The sequence below is a fragment of the Eptatretus burgeri genome, chromosome 6, assembly GCF_056783735.1.
Source record: "Eptatretus burgeri isolate ZD-2024b chromosome 6, Ebu_testis_v1, whole genome shotgun sequence".
Lineage (NCBI taxonomy): Eukaryota > Metazoa > Chordata > Myxini > Myxiniformes > Myxinidae > Eptatretus > Eptatretus burgeri.
In genome coordinates, this window is record NC_140966.1 from 6,611,154 (window position 1) to 6,628,854 (window position 17,701).

The 17,701-nt window shown below is 45.1% G+C and overlaps 1 protein-coding gene across 1 annotated transcript in view; it reads right to left on the minus strand.

Annotated features, from left to right (window-relative positions):
* The window catches only part of LOC147024185 (cytoplasmic phosphatidylinositol transfer protein 1-like), a 202,391-nt gene extending 199,101 nt beyond the window's left edge, over positions 1-3,290 (minus strand). Inside the window, exon 1 of the mRNA XM_085883853.1 lies at positions 2,824-3,290. Within this exon, the coding sequence (XP_085739979.1) occupies positions 2,824-2,871 (48 nt within the window). The 5' untranslated portion in view covers positions 2,872-3,290. The remainder of the gene's footprint in view (positions 1-2,823) is intronic.
* Between the last annotated feature and the right edge of the window lie 14,411 nt (positions 3,291-17,701).

The window sequence follows — 17,701 nt, forward strand, 5'->3', positions numbered from 1 at the left end:
CAGTATAATTAGGCGTTCAACACAACAAAATCCATTGGCTTTTGACGAAGAAAATTGTACAAATCGCTTTCAAAAGGGCCCATTGGCAGGCACATCGTGTTAAATTAGCCCGTCAATGACAGACAGCGGTCTTTTTCCCCTCTGGACAAAAAAAAAAAACAAAAAAAAAATGAAGATTTTATTTTTTTAAAACCTGCAAAAGCTCAGAACAAAGTGAAATGAAGTCCAACAACAATGTATGTGACGTGGACACGTTTTAACCTCTTGCAATGAACACTGGACATTGGACCATATCTTTCAGCTGACCATTAGTCATATCAGACGATGTTGCAGCACCAGCGAACTGCGGCGAGCATGCCAGCTTCGGGACAGTCGCGGTGTCAGTGGAAAACTGTCGAGCAGAAACCTGCCTATCTGGTTAGCAAATCGGTCATTGCGACTGCACACCCTTTCCAAAAACGGCAAACGTGTGCGGAATTCCAATTTCCGCGAAAATCTCACATTTTTGTTTTCTTTTGTCGGAGCAAAATGTTCGTACACATCCTTCATCGGCATTCGGAAATCCTGCAGGGTCAAGCATTCCAAAATCGGGGTAAACAATAACAACCATCCCTTTCACACCACGAGGTGCCGAGGCAATTTCATTTGGCCAAGGAGTACAGTCCTGGACGGATCGCCACTCCGACGCAGGACGCTCGAATGGCTTATTACCCCCAGTGAGCTGGTAACTCAATTTGCAAATCTCGGAAGGATTACCGGCTCAGTGTAACCCACCTGGCGTTATTTAATAGCACGACAGGGGCTCAAACTCAAGACCCTAATATCTCAAGCCAGCCAGCCGGACCGTTAAGCCAACACCTGGCTTAAATCAAGGTACATGTTCCCTCCGAATGGAATGTGACTAAGCCCGTCATCCTTATGAGGTCGGCAAAATGAGTACCAGATCACTGGGATGATTGAACCATTCGGGTATCCTGCGTCGGAGTGACGACCAGTCGAGGATTGTGCCCAATAGCCCAGGAGACTGCTCCGGCAGCGCCAACGGTCTGTACAGAGTGCGATCCCAATGGATGGATGGAATGGAACGGAACGTATGGGTCGGCATGCATCAGCAAGAAAGATACGCCGTTGGATTTTATCAACTGAAAGTCAATAACATGCTTACACATGTGGGAAATGAGGTGCAGCTGATGTTTTGAGCACGATAATCAAGGTGTGCAGGAAAGAAACCAGGAACGTCAGATTCCCGAGCTTCACGCAGAGTAAACACCGAGATCAATGGGCACTAGAGTCCCACTTTCGGCCTGACAAATTGATGTGAAACGCCAGCGCAACACTTAATCATTACAAATAGACACGACATCATCCCCCTGGCTTGGTTCATGATCATCAATGTGGCATACTCTTCCAGGAGCATCTGCGCTGCCGAAGGGTAAACTGGATCATTGGCCATCACCTTCCCAGCAATCATTTGAGGAGGGAATTTGTTTTTTTGTTTGTTCAGTGTGCCGTTTACAAATCATATACTCTTCACGAAAGACACTGTGGGAGCTTTAACATCCACCCACGACATGGCAGATGGATGTCCATCCGAAGGATGGCACACGTGCACGCACACACACACACACAAAAAACAAAAAAAACCCCACACACACACAAAAAACACGCACAAAAACCACACACACACAAACAAAAAAAACCCACACACACAAAAACCACACACACACACAAACAAAAAAACCCACACACACAAAAATACACACACACGCACAAAAAACACACACAAACAAAAAACCCACACACACACACAAACAAAAAACCCACACACACAAAAATACACACACACGCACAAAACCACACACAAAAAACAAAAACCCACACACACACAAAACAAACAAACAAAAAAACACCAAAAACAAAAACCACATGCACGCACACAAACAAAAAACACACACACAAAAAACCCCACACGCACAAAAACCACGCACACAAAAAAAAACCACACACAAACAAAAAAAAAGACCACACACACCAAAAACACACACAAACAAAAAAAACACGCGCAAAAAAAACAAAACAAAAAAAAAACACCAAAAAAAAAAAAAACCACAAAAAAAAAAACACAAAACAAAAAAACCACATGCACGCACACAAACAAAAAACACACACAAAAAAAAAACCCACACGCACAAAACCACGCACACAAAAAACCACACACAAACAAAAAAAAAGACCACACACACCAAAAACACACACAAACAAAAAAACACGCGCAAAAAAACAAAACAAAAAAAACACAAAAAAAAAAAAAAAACCAAAAAAAAAAACCACAAAACAAAAAAAACCACACACACAAAAAAACACCAAAAACACAAAAACCACACGCACAAAAAAAAACACACAGAAAAAAAAAAAAAACCACACACACAAAAACAAAAAAAAAACCACACAAACAAAACAAAAAAAAAACCACACAAACAAAAAAAAACACGCACAAAAAAAAAACCACACACAAAAACCACACACACGCACAAAAAAAAAAATCACACACACGCAAACACGAAACACCAGGATGACAGTTAATATTGCCAAGTCGACATTCGAACCCAGGCTCGATGTAGCTGATCACAGGTGATGTTCACCTTTCCTACCTGCTTTTACAAATCAGGACAATGGGTGCCACAAACAATGATCGATGTAGCAGCAAAAGTTACACCGGTGGAGAACGAACTTGGATTCCTCGAGACGGAGCCAAACGCTGCACGCACACGTGTCTCGACCCCATTGCTCCCCCTTTTTGCCCCCAGCATGCGGTGAACTCACCTCGGCCACGGAGAGGGGCATGCAGATCCGATAGTCCTTCACCAGCATCGCGGAGCGCAGGTGTGCGACGACCACACACAACACACCTCTCGTCAAACCCCACAGCACAGCAGAGCGAGCTCTCGACGTCAGAGAGGGGGGCGACTCGCGGAGCCCACACGAGGAGCAACTCGAGGTTAAACGGAATGGAATGCGGGTAAAGAGAGGAGGGGTTGATGAACGAAATTCCCGACGATACAAAAGTTCATCGAGAAACACACACGGACCGATTTTGGGAGCATTAAACTGCAAGGGCTCACAAAGCGCTCGAGCCTCAGGTATGCTCCAACACCTGTTCTCTCCTGCTCCTGCTCTCTCCCCCCAGACGCACGCACGCACACCTCCTCCTCTCTCTCTCTCTCCGCACGAACTGTTCCCAAACCGCTTTGCGTGCCCCCCGTCCCCTTTTTGCCACTTCCTTCTCCGGTCCGCTCCTCCCTCTTCTTTTTCAACACTCGCGGCTCCTCCCTCGTTCGGTTTCCTTCCCTCGTTCCTTCACGTTCCCCGAACCATCGTGAGTCCTGCTCCTTAAACAGGTTGTTGTTGTTGTTGTTGTTGTTGTTGTTTTTGTTGTTTTTGTTGTTTTTGTTGTTTTCCTTGCCGTCAGTCTTCGCCCTCCCCGTCTCGCACTGCCGGATCGATTCGCCCTGCGCCGCAACCTCTTGTTTTTAATCACACCTGTCCAGGTGTTCTCATTAAGCTGACAAAGCTGTGACTGTTTGTTGTTGAAATGCGGCTTTGGGACATGACGTCAGCGACGCCAGGAGAGGGGGCCGGCGAGTACCCCCTTACCCCCCCCTTACCATCAATGATGATTAACCCCTTACCCCCCCCCTTACCATCAATGATGATTAACCCCTTACCATCAATGATGATTAACCCCTTACCCCCTTACCATCAATGATGATTACCCCCCTTACCATCAATGATGATTAACCCCTTACCCCCCTTACCATCAATGATGATTACCCCCCCCCTTACCATCAATGATGATTAACCCCTTACCCCCCCTTACCATCAATGATGATTAACCCCCCTCCCCCTTTATCATCAAAAAAAACATTGACATTTTATTGATCCGTATGACATCAAAATTCGATGACGCAAGTAATGTCGACTTTGTGGGGAAATGAACTTGTACTACTTATGATACTTGGTGATGTGGCTTGGCAAGTCAATGTTATCAATCGATCTACAGATGCACAAGCCTCAAGGTTCATCGCCATCGCCATCACCAGGGGCATCGAGGAAAACAAGCTTGGGGCCACCACCCCACCCCACCCTTTCTCTCTTACATTTGTATTTAAAATTACAGTTACAGGAGAAATCTGGGCCCCTCAACGGACCCCGAGGAAGAGACACCCTCAACGGACCCCGAGGAAGCGACCCCCCCCCCCACCCCTGATCATCACTGTGGTATCCAGACACAGACATGTGTGGATTCTCACAAACTGGTGTGGAGGATTTGTAACAAACATGACCTAAGATGTGCACTTCTGGCAGAAAACATGAAACTTGGTATATAGGGGTTTTTATAGGGGATGCTGAATTCAAAAAAATGGGGAAGCAAGTTGTCAGAGTATATTTTCATGTCCAAAATCGAGAATGAAATCGAACTCTTGTAATTTTGGATGAATTTTGTTTTCTGTAACACTTCGCCATGATAAAGTTTGCGGTGTTAGTGTGAGAAATTTCTGAGGTTAACCCGAAGAATCAACAGCTCAGTGGGCGGTCACGGTTTAAGTGATAAGGTTCTGGGGTGAGTCCCGGCTTGAGTCAGAATTTTTTCACACTAGCCCCACACAGGAATTTATTCCTGTTTATTAAATTTATAAATGTATACCAGAAAATACAACCTGTCACTTCACTCACAGGATTATAAATTGGGGGGGGGGAGGAATAAGGAGAGGGAGAGAGGAGGGGGAATAGGTTGAGGGGAGGGAGGATAGGTTGAGGGGAGGGAGACCGAGGAGGGGGTAAGCGAGATCGAGGAAAGATGAGGTAGCGAGGAAGGATGGGGGAGAGGAGTAAGAGGGAAAATGGGGAGGGAGGAGGGGTGTGGAAGTGAGGAATAAGGGGAGGGAGAGAGGAGGGAGGATAGGTTGAGGGGAGGGAGGAGGGGGTGAGCAAGATGAGGTAGCGAGGAAGGATGGGGGAGAGGAGTAAGAGGGAAAAGGGGGAGGGAGGAGGAGTGGGGAAGTGAGGAAGGAGGGGGAGTGAGGAAGTAGGCGGGAGTGAGGAGGGGTGGGGGAGCGAGGAGGGGTGGGGGAGTGAGGAGGGGTGGGGAAGTGAGGAAGGAGGAGAGTGAGGAAGTAGGCGGGAGTGAGGAGGGGTGCAAAAGGGAAGACGGCGTGAGGCGAGGTCAAGGGAGGGCAGTGTGAGGGGAGGGCAAGGGAAGGCAGCATGAGGGAGGGCAGGGGAAGACAGCATGAGGGGAGGGCAGTGTGAAGGGAGGGCAAGGGAAGGCAGCATGAGGGGAGGGAAGGGGAAGGCAGCATGAGGGGAGGGCAGAGGAAGGCAGCATGAGCGGAGGGCAGGGGAAGGCAGCATGAGGAGAGGGCAGGGGAAGGCAGCATGAGCGGAGGGCAAGGGAAGGCAGCATGAGCAGAGGGGAGCAGAAGGCAGCATGAGGGGAGGGCAAGGGAGGGCAGTGTGAGGGGAGGGGAATGCAGGGTGAGGGGAGGGGAGCAGAAGGCAGTGTGAGGGGAGGGGAGGGAAAAGCAGTGTGAGGGGAGGGGAGCAGAAGGCAGTATGAGGGGAGGGGAAGGCAGTGTGAGGGGAGGGAGGGGAAGGCAGTCTGAGGGGAGGGGAAGGCAGTGTGAGGGGAGGGGAGCAGAAGGCAGTCTGAGGGGAGGGGAAGGCAGTGTGAGGGGAGGGGAGCGGAAGGCAGTCTGAGGGGAGGGGAAGGCAGTGTGAGTGAGGGGAGGGAAAGGTAGTGTGAGGGAGGGGAGCGGAAGGTAGTGTGAGGGGAGGGGAAGGCAGTGTGAGGGGAGGGGAGGGAAGGCAGTGTGAGGGGAGGGGAAGGAAGGCAGTGTGAGGGGAGGGGAAGGCAGTGTGAGGGGAGGGGAGGGGAAGGCAGTGTGAGGGGAGGGAAGAGGAAGGCAGTGTGAGGGGAAGGCAGTGTGAGGGAAAAGGAATTGTGAGGGGAAGGCAGTGTGAGGGGAAGGCAAGGCAGTGTGAGGAGAGGGTCTGTCCTGTTATTTCACTGTATTGTGCTTGATGAAGCCGGCTGCAAAGCCTGCGATACCACCTCTGTGGAAAAATTCAAACTTGGCAAATGGCAAGTGCTCCTCATGGGGAATAAGCGTGAATTTTTTTATGATGTCATAGGTGCCTTTGTGATGACGTCATGATTGTATACATAGAACGCTACATCCGATCAGTATGAAAATTTTTGAGATAATCGAGGGATAAATTGGTGAGCAGAAAAAAAATAAAATGATGATGTCATCATTCATGTGGTTCAGGATATATGTATGTATATGTATATGTATATATTTGGTCTGGCAGCCAGAATTATTTAATTTTTTTGAATCTGTGTTCATATATATTGGATCAGGCTCACTTGGCTGTGCCAAGATGGGTTTGAGGGGAGAGGAGTAGCAGCTGAAACCCGAGTCTTAGCCAGGTTCCTCCTGATGACTTCATCTTTGCTTTTTGCTTGTTCTGGTTCCTTGTGATGACTCCAATGCAGGACCTATTTGTTTGGTCTTCCATTTGATTTTGATTCAATTTTTTAAATTATAAATTTGCCACCAGAAGAGTTGGCTTGCACCAAGTCCTTCTCAAGACTGCACTGGGTAAATATTCCATGAATACCATCTAGTCCGTCATATGTTCCAATCGGGTGCTTGGCTCCAGCAATCCAGGTTCACCACAGTTAGCTCTTGCTGCCAAACACTGAATAATATTTGCAATGGTGTCCTCAGATGTAGTCTTTACCAATGGATCACTTGTAACTGTTTGGCAGATGATACATTTGTGATAGTCGGTGGAAGGCACAGACCGATGCTTCTGATTTGAAATTGTCTTCAATGACTGATGTTCATCAATTTCACTGCTCATTGTTACATTGATGTATTCTATGGTCTGCCATGCAGCCGAGCAGATGAATGAGTACCTGAAACAAACAAACAACAACATTAACAATGGGTAATCTGGATTCCTTTATATTTTGTGATTTATGGTGCAACTCTTAACACTCACAATTTGGGCATTTATAACATCCATGGGGGGGGCAGGGCAAAATGATTTTTAGGTGCACTGCAGGACCAAATTTTATAGAAGGGGACATTTTGAATGAGGACTCAAGCAAACACTCCAAATGAAGAGGGGGTCAAAAACAACTACAAAAAAAAAACATTAAAACCTAAAGAAAGATCTACATCATTTTTGAACCACATATATTGAGATAAAAAGGACCACTTACACGCTTGTTTCGCCATTAGCACTCGTCGACTGACATTCACCATCACAATGGCTGCATTATACTGGTCACATGACCCCTCATGGACTCAGCAAAATTGCAAGGTCACGTATTCATAATGACAGTCCACACATTATAAGGAAAAGAAAAAGAAAGAACAGATGATATTCTGAGAATTAAGGGAGGTAGAGTCAGAGTTTGACAAATGGGATAATTAAGACACAGTGGAGAGAAAATGATCCGCACGTAGATTTACACCTGCGGTAAGGTGGGGTGGAGAAGGGCTGTATGTTCATGTTTTGGCTTTTTCGCAAAAAAAAAAAAAAACAAAGGGAGGGGCACATATCCGCTTGTGCCACCCATGAACCTGTCAATACATTCTGTGGCTGATAAACATATGTATGCCTGCAAAAAAAATTCTTATAGCCATCACTTGATAAAAGATATCATGGACAGGGAGGTATAGCAAGTGAAAGTAAGTATAATGGACAGGGAGAGCAAAGAGGTGTCGTAAGTGAGGAAAAAAACATCAAATTTTGACATCACATGGGTCATTCATGAATATCCATGAAAATGACATACATTTCATGTAAAAAATTGTTCTCCATGTTTATTAACCTATTTTACATAATAAGTGATTGAATTTTGCAGAAAATACACAATACACATTCCAGGCCCATGGGAGCCACATCTTCGAGACAGGCCCCTGGAATAAAGAGGAGATGGTATTTTAAGAGAACGTGCACTTTTTGAAAGAAGAAGCAGAACAGGCTGAACCAGACAATCTTCTTTCCCAAATCTACTGCGTCTGTAATATGGAGTTTAAGATTCCAACTTTCCATAAACTGTGTGTGTGTGTGTGTGTGTGTGTGTGTGTGTGTGTGTGTGTGTGTGTGTGTGTGTGTGTGTGTGTGTGTGTGTGTGTGTGTGTGTGTGTGTGTGTGTGTGTGTGTGTGTGAGAGTGTACAGTTTGTGTGTCCTCTCTCTCCCCACCACCACTTGTTTGGCAATATTGTGTCACGTCATGAGATAGAGAGAGCTTGTGCTAAACAGCTTCCAAGTGGCACACAGTAGGGGAGAGGAGGGTAAGTTGATTCACCCCCTAATGTGTGCCAGCTGAAAGGTGGTGCTCACATACTTTGCTTGTTTAATTCGGGAAAAAGCAGTTTTAGATGAAGGAGAAACATGCAGCAAAGAAAATCTATAGTAGTGGCTCAACTTACTTCACCTCCACCTCCCCTCCTCCCAGCATGGCAAACAACCAACTTTGTACGAAGGACACCATGGTATCTTTAATGTCCACCAACTAATGCAGGCAGACGGGATATCCAGCCGTGCCTCTGAAACACCAGGATGACAGTTTATCGTCTGATCGAGAATGGAACCCAAGCTGGAGCTAAGATCTCTATACTCCTCTATCATGCTTCATTACATGCCTGGTGTTGGCTTAATGGTTAGGGTGGTGGTTTTGGAATCCCACGATCCTAGGTTCAAATCCGACTCAGCCGTTGAATTGATACCAGGGGGGTTGACTCTGCCTGCCATCCTTCTGAGGTTATCAAAATGAGTGCCAGCTTGCTGGTATCCTGTGTCGGAGTGGCGACCCATCCAGGATTGTGTCCAATAGCCAAGGAGACTGCTTAAGCAGCACCAACGCTCTGCACAGAGTATGGTCCCAATGGATGGATGGATGCTTCATTATAGAGACAATGCATCATAAGTCTTTCAAAATTAATGCATAACTTAGAAACATGTCAGCATGCCACCTGAACTATTACCTTAATTACTGTATTTCCCAAACTTGGTAATCAAAATGAGGGAAAGTAAAAGATTCCTCCTCCTCACCCGATTAAATCGGATGTGACTGAACCACTTCATTCTAATCGTGCCCAGTGCTCGTGTCATTTCCCGGGGTGTTTTGTTTTTTTCAGTTCAGCTTGGCATGTATAACATGACGATCATAATGAACATTCCACAGAAAGGATTACGCTTCGTATTTTTTGTCACTATTGTCACGTGCCCAAGATATTCGAGGATTGTTACAAAAATAACTGAGCAATAATTTCAACTTGAACACCATACCCTGCACATTCTTGAGAAACAAGGTCATGGGCGGGGTCCGCGAGCATCAAATTTGATTGGTCGAGATGATGTAAAATGCTGTGATATTTTATCCAAGTACTGCTTAACAGAAGGGTTTTGAAAGTGCCAAAAAGGCGATTGTGTTCTCCAATGTTTAATTATACAACTCAACTGAAATAAAACTAGCATCCGTTGAAGACAAAGTCTTCAATATCCCCCGCCATAGTAAATGAGGATTAACAAACTTATATTCCCTGAGCGTGTGCAATATGTTTGTGAAGTTTCCCCTTGATCTGACCAGCCGTTCTGGAGAAGATGTTTGAAGGTTTTAGGGTAAATTCAGTATGGCAGCCAAACCATGTGATCTATCAATTAGAAATTAACAAACTTCTGAAAGGATGTCTTGGGGAAAGTGTATGTGAAATTTTACCTCAATTTGTCCAGCCATTCTGGAGAAGATTTTTTAAAATTTGTTAATTTTCAATCCAAGATGGCTGATGAACCATGTGACCTATGACATCATAAATTTACATTCTGCCTCCAATCCTCCAGTGGAATACGTGTGTGAAGTTTCGTGTTAATCGGATGAGGTGTGTTTTCTATCCAAGATGGACGCCAAACCATGTGACTTGTGACATTATAATTTATACTATGTATGCAGACATGATGGAAGATGATAGTTGCAAATTTTCGCTTCGTTAGGTTATGTGATTCCAGAGAAAACATTATTTAATATTTTTCTTGAATCCAACATGGCTGCCAAACCATGTGACCTATCAATGAGAAAATATCAAAGGCACCAGTTCACCACTTGCTTGATATGTTTACCAAATTTCGTAAATATATCTTGAGGGGATTTGTAGTTAAGCTCCGGAAACGAAATGTGACGGACGGATGGACGGGCGGAACCCATTTCTATATCCCCTGCCAACTTCGTTGGTTGACGGGGGATAATAACGATTCCAAAGGCTGTAGAAAATAAAATTCGGAAGTTTCCCATCATTGATGCAGCTTCTTTTACGCCACCTCATTGAACACATTGCATTAGTTATTTGTGCCTGGTGTTTGTGTCCTTTATGATGTCCTCAAAAACCTGGACATTTCCTGTTTGGAATGATTTTCTATTTTGGTTGATTGCCAGGCATGCAGACAGAGTAAAAAAAATATTATCTCACTCTTCTGTGCGCATGTGCGATCAGGATGAATTCAGAGCCAAAGTACTGTCAAACTACAGGTTCATTTTCCAACCCATGTTCTGATTCGTGTTCAAAATATATCATCCAATTTAAATAAGTTGTTACTCGATCATAAACCGACATTTGTAGACAGACAGACAGACAGACAGACAGACAGACAGACAAACAAAGTGAACCAATTGCTTAACCACAGTTTTCGCTTTACGCACGTAAGGTAATTACAACTACAGGTAGTAAGAAAAAAAATGGTAACCCCTGGGTAAATGAGACACCAAGTATATTGAAAGCAACGGCTTCCACACAGATGTGACCCATGTGTTAATAAAGCAAATAACTTCCCAGCATGCTTAGGGGCATGAATTAAAATGCTGCGCAAGCCTGGTTGCCTATAATAACACTGGTTTACAAAAAAAAATTCTGAGGCAAGCATGTGAATAGGTGTTTCTGACTAATTTTGATATGCTGAATTCAAATTTCTAAACACTTTTGCTCAATCACCTCCAGTTTTTTTGCTTTTACATATCCCATATCCCATTTTTTTATTATAATGCATATATTTATAATATAATGTGTTTATTTAATATATTCAAATGGCATATTACAGAACGAAACAAAACATAGACACAGAACACTGACAGAATGAAATATTACTATTACTTGGATATAAGCATATATACACATCATAGTACTACAGAACTTGGCGTAGTGGCGTGCGCCTGTAATCCGGCTACTCGGAGGCTTGGGTTGGAGGATCGCTTGAGGACGGGAGCTCTGCACTGGGCCGCGCTATGAGAGGGTGTAGGGCAGCCCGGAATCATGGCAAAACCCAATCCTTATCCCTGTGTCGTAAGAGGTGACCAGGGTTGCGTCAGGAAGGGCATCCGGCGTAAAACCTGTGCCAAATCAGTATGCGGATCATAATGGATGATCTGCTGTGGCGACCCCTAACGGGAGCAGCCGAAAGACGAACAACAACACATCATAGTACTACAGACAGTCAGAAGTGAGTTTTTTTGGAGGATCTGGTGTACTTTGCCTTCAGGATGTCACGCAGGAGCATCCAGCAGAAGTCCCCCATCATGCTGGGGTTCCACTTGCCTTGGGAGTTGCTCTCCATCTTAGTAATATCCTGGTGGAACCTTCCCCCATGTTCATCACTTACTGCTCCGAGGTTCGGGGGGAAGAAGTTGAGGTGGGAGTGGAGAAAGTGAATCTTGAGAGACATTCGGCACCCCATATCCTGATAAGCCTGCAACAACTTCTCGACACGCATTTGGTAATCGAGTGTCCGTGTGTTACCAAGGAAGCCATGGCAGACTGACTTAAATGCTTCCCATGCTCTCAGTTCCTTCAAGGTGAGCTTCTCCTCGAATACCTCATCTTTCAGCACCTCCCTGATCTGAGGTCCGACGAAGATGCCCTCCTTGAGCTTAGCAGAACTGAGACCTGGGAACGGAGTGCACAGGTGTTGGAAGGCAGTGCCATCCTTGTCCATGGCCTTCACGAAATTCTTCATGAGGCCAAGCTTGATATGAAGAGGGGGAAGAAGCACCTTGTTCATGTCCACCAGAGGATTTTCTTGGACACTGTGTTCCCCAGGCACGAAAGTGCTCCTTGACCCCCAGTCCTTCTGCGTGTAGTGCTTGGACACAGCCCGACTGTCCTAGAGACAGAGAAAGCAGCAGTACTTCGTGAAGCCTGCCTGCACACCCATAAGGAGCCCAATGACCTTGAGGTCCCACACAGAGGCTCCACTGGTGCTGCTGGTACTTGACAGCTTCCAGAAGGAGCTCCATATTGTCATACGACTCCTTCAAATGAACTGAGTGGCCAATGGGAATGCTGGGGTATTTATTCCCATTGTGCAGGAGTACAGCCTTCAGACGTCGCTTGGAAGAGTCTATGAAAAGACGCCAATCTGAGGGATTGTGTGGGAAGCCAAGGGAGATGAACAGGCCAGAGGCATCCATACAGTAGCACAACCTGTTTTCCATGTCGAAGAGTGAGGCGAGCTCCTTGTTCCATGTCCTGAAACTTCAGATCCTTACATTTGCCTTGACCAGGTTCCACTGCTTCAGCCGGGATGCCAGGAGCTCTGACTGCTGCTTAGAGAGGTACAAATCCCGGGCAAGGTCATTCAGGTCTGCCTGGGTGATCCAGTGGTGCTCACTGCCACTTGGTCCTGAATAAACAGAGACTGTCTTCAAAAGAGACCAACTTGGCAGAATTCGCTTCTGAGGACATTTCCTCATCGGATGAAGGAAGAAGATCCTTATCTGCTGGGAGTCTAGGGACAGGGAGATCATCTGAGTGGAGAAGAGGTCTCATAGCTGAGGGAAGATTGGGATAATTGATTTTTTTTTCTGGAAGAAACATTGAAACCAGTAATATTTGTCAGACAAAAATAACAATCGTTTGCATAACTTGGTGGTTCTCTCCAAATCAGTGGAACAGCAAAGTTGAAGGCTGCTTTCCTGCCATTAAACCATGCAGTGAGCCCATTGTAACAGGGCTTACAACAGATGTGTGGGGCCCAGGGTTTGTCTTGATCTCCAATTTTACAGTCGAAATAATGAAAGTATGCAGTTCTCAGGAGGGGAGTAATTATTCGGTGCTGTGCAACCGTCGTGAAATCCCCGCAGACATAACAAAATGAATCAGCTTTGTTGACGCATCCACGGTGTTTTGAAGTGCCTGAAGCCATTGTCGAGATATGTAACAGCTCACAATATCTGAAAAACAAAATAAACAATTAACATATCTATATATATGTATATATATATATATATATATATATATATATATATATATATATATATATATATATATATATATATATATATATTGTCACGTGAATTGTCACAAAATCATAATATAAACCTATATGTAATGTATAATATGGTTGTATTTACAAATGCATATGTACATACAAACATACAAGTATACATACAAATACATTATTCATTTTACTCTCAAATTGTGTGCAAATGATTCTTCTATAATTATCTATAGTATAAAATAAAAATTAAAAACCCAGCTACTTTATATAAAAGTATCATCCTACCGGATAATTGTAGAGCAGCACTAACCACCCTCTCTCACCACGAGTAAGCTGCTGGCGTTCCCAGCCGCACAATGCACATGTCTGACCTATGGAGTTTTTTGGATGACGCAAATAGCGTCATCGGCTTGCCAAAGTGTCAATTTGAGTTCAGCATCCCTAAATTAGTCTAAAACACCAATTTATGTAGTGTATTACTGAAATATTCAGATATTTTTGGGTCTAGGGCTATTTGTATACATGTATGTACGTGTATACATGTACATCTCAAAAACTAGAGGTGATGAGTGAAAATAGATTTCGTATCTGAAATCAGCACCCCAAAATTAGGTTAGAACACTTATTTTCATACGTGCCTAAATTTCTTTGTAAACCAGTGTTACGGCTGGCGTAGCTGCAAGAGGAGACCTCGGTGACATTGAAAGAGGAGTGATTGTTGGCACGCATTTGGCAGGAGTTTCAGTGACAAAGACAGCTCAACTCGCTGATGTTTCATGAGCAACGGCGTCGAAAGGAGATGTTGGCATGGAACTCCGAGGGAAAGACATCATCAGCAAAGGGCAACAGTGGGCGGAAGTGCATACTCCAGGATCGTGTTATCCGTGCATTGATTTGAAGTGCACGGCGAAGCAGGTGAGCCCCTGCAGTTCAATTGACTGTAAATTTCAACCTGGGATACGAGCATCCAGTTTAATCAAAAAAACGATCCGCCGAGGTTACGCCGATAACTCCACATAGTTGGATCACATAGTCGATTTGCAGTTCACAAACCGTTGATCACACCTGGCAACACATGTTTGTGAGTCCAGTGGTGCAAAGAGCACTGGCAATGGACTATTGAGCAGTGGAGAAATGTGATACGGTCAGTTGAATCATCCTTCACCATGTTCTCGACAAACAGACGAGTGCACGTGTGGCGCCAACCTAAAGAACTCAACAACCCTGAGTGCTTGGTTCCAACAGTGAATGGTTCTGGTGGTTCTGTAATGTAGTGGGGCACATTTTCCCAGCATGGTTTGGGTGAAGTCATTCCCTTTGAAGGCAAGGTCAATGCCAATCGCAACTTAATGCTACTGAGTGATCATCTTCTCCCCATGTTGCAGCATTTCATTGTCTAGAATGACAATGCTCCCATCCACAGAGCATATGTGGTCACCCATCGGTTTGATGAGCATGACACTGATGTTATCCATATGTCATGGTCTTCTCAGTCACCAGATCTGAACCCAATCGAGCATTTATGGGATATTCTGGAATGACGCCTGAGACAGCGTTTTCCACCTCCATCAAACAGGTGTGAGTTGATTGAGTTTCTCATGGAAGAATGGTGCTTTCTGTTAGGTAACTCCTGCAGAATTCCAGATGCTGGTAGACACTATGCCACCATGCATACTGGCCGTACTGGCTGCACGTAGTAGCCCAATTCCTTTTCAGTGACTTTACATTAGTGTTTCCATGTTTTTGTCCACTACATCTTAGTGCTGGCAGCATAGCTCAGAAGGGTATCCAAATATGTGTGCCGTCCCTCAGATGGACGTTAAACTGGACATCTCATCCACCGGCATTAGTTGGTGGACATTAAAGATCCTTTTTAAATGAAAGATGTCATTCACGAAGAGTAGGCGAGCTATTGCCAGCACTCTGAACAAACTACAAATTCTTACCATTTTGCAGTGGAACGTCACACCTGCACAGCCGATGCATGATAGATTTGGGGGCAAAAAAGCATTCCCCAACCGACCCCAAAATAAGGTGGGGAATAATTGTGGCCGTTAAAAGAAGTAGTAGGAGGTAGTAGACTATCGGTTACAACTATGAAGTGCAATGGAGCCAAATGATCCGTGAAGGTGATTGGCTCAACAGGTTGTGTGAGAATAAAGCAGCCAAGGAACCTCAAGAAGGACCAGTTATGCAAGCTGTGCCATGACAACTCCAGGAAACAGCACCCTCTGATCCTGTAACTGTCCGCTTCTTGATGTGTGGACCATGTCTCCCAGTACCATGACGCGCTGTGGATCCGTCTGGTTTTTTTTTTCTTTAAACCAATTAGGCACTTTCTCTGAGCCCGCCTCTCCTCCAACTTCATTCCCATTTAACTACAACTTGCCCTGACAAGGAATGGTGTACCTTTCTGTTAGGTCACAGCCATTGGGTTGGTTCCACTTCATTATCCAAGCCCACGCTTCCTTCCTGCAGGGATCATCTCCACACCAAGATGGGTGGTTCAGTGTCGTTTTCGCTCTCCTGCCTACACCATACCACGTATACCATAAGTATTCCTTCACATGCCCTGTTCGGATTTGTGATGCTACTAGTTGGTAACGCTCTCATTGGGCTTGTTGGAAAAGAGACAAACATTGGGTTAACACCATGAAATACAAGAACCATATTAGAACTAGAAGGGCACTCGGTGGAGCGCATACCCCCGCCACGTAATGCCTGATCCACGAGAACATATCGGGCCCATTACATTTTTGAAATATCATGCTGTACAGCACTATACTATATCGTTTTGGGCCCTTTCTCTCAATGGTGAGGAAACACTTTAAAAAAATAAATAATTCTTGTATCCAGATTCGGATCTTCACCAAAAGTGAATCAATTCGTCCTTGCCACACACTCAACCTGTCCACCAAGTATCATCCGAATCTGTCCCCAACTTTTGGAGATATCCTGCTCGCAGACAGCCAAACAAACAGACAGACAGGGTTGAAAACATCACGTGGTGGAGGTAAATATAGCATACTCGCTGCGCTCGCCTCTCCACACGTCCTTGCACAGATTGATGTCAGATTTGCTGTGTTGGCTTGATTTACACCAATCATGATACAAACATTTATTTTCTACAAATTTATTTGTAAATTCGGTGATATATTTACTTGAAATTTATTTGTGATATCCAAGAATGTCCAAGTGGTCTAAATGGTCAAGTGTCTAAGCTGGCTAACCTGTCTGAAGGGTGTAAGGGGTCCAAATGGTGCAAAGGTCAAAGGAGTCTGAAGGGTCTTGGGGGAGTCTTTGGGGTCTTCAGGGTCTTTTGGGACATTTAGGTCTTTGGAGTCTTTTGGGACTTTTCGGTCTTTAGGGTCTTCAGGGTCTTTTTAGGTCTTCAGTGACTTTTGTGTCTTCAGGGTCTTTTGGTTCTTTTGGGACTTCAGGATATTTTGGTGCTTTGGGGTCTTTTGGGTCTTCAGGGTCTTTTTGGGTCTTCGGTGACTTTTGTGTCTTCAGGATATTTGGGGTATTCAGGGTATTTTGGGGTCTTCAGAGACTTTTGGGTCTTTAGTATGGAGTTGGTCATGATTGGTTGGTCATTTTTAAAACTCATGGGCATTAATATGGAGTTGGTCCCCCCCTCCCCCTTTGCTGCTATAACAGCCTCCACTCTTCTGGGAAGGCTTTCCACGAGATGATAAAACATTTCTGCGGGGATTTGCTTCCATTCAGCCACAAGAGCATTAGTGAGGTCGGGCACTGATGTTGAGCGATTATGTCTGGTTCACCAGACGGTGTTTCAATTCATCCCAAAGGTGTTCGATGGGGTGGAGGTCAGGCTCTGTGCAGGCCAGTCAAGTTCTTCCACACCGATCTCGACAAACCATTTCTGTATGGACCTCGCTTTGTGCACGGGGGCATTGTCATGCTGAAACAGGAAAGGGCCTTCCCCAAACTGTTGCCACAAAGTTGGAAGCACAGAATCGTCTAGAATATAATTCTATGCTGTAGTGTTAAGATTTCTCTTCACTGGAATTGAGAGGCTGAGCCCGAACAATGAAAAACAGCCCAGACCATTATTCCTCCTCCACCAAACTTTACAGTTGGCACTATGCATTCGGGCACGTAGTGTTCTCCTGGCATCCACCAAACCCAGATTTGTCCGTCGGACTGCCAGATGGTGAAGCGTGATTCATCACTCCAGAGAACACGTTTCCACTGCTCCAGACTCCAATGTCGGTGAGCTTTACACCACTCCAGCCGACGCTTGGCATTGCACACAGTGATCTTAGGCTTGTGTGCGGCTGCTCGGCCAAGGAAACCCATTTCATGAAGCTCTCTATGAACAGTGCTTGTGCT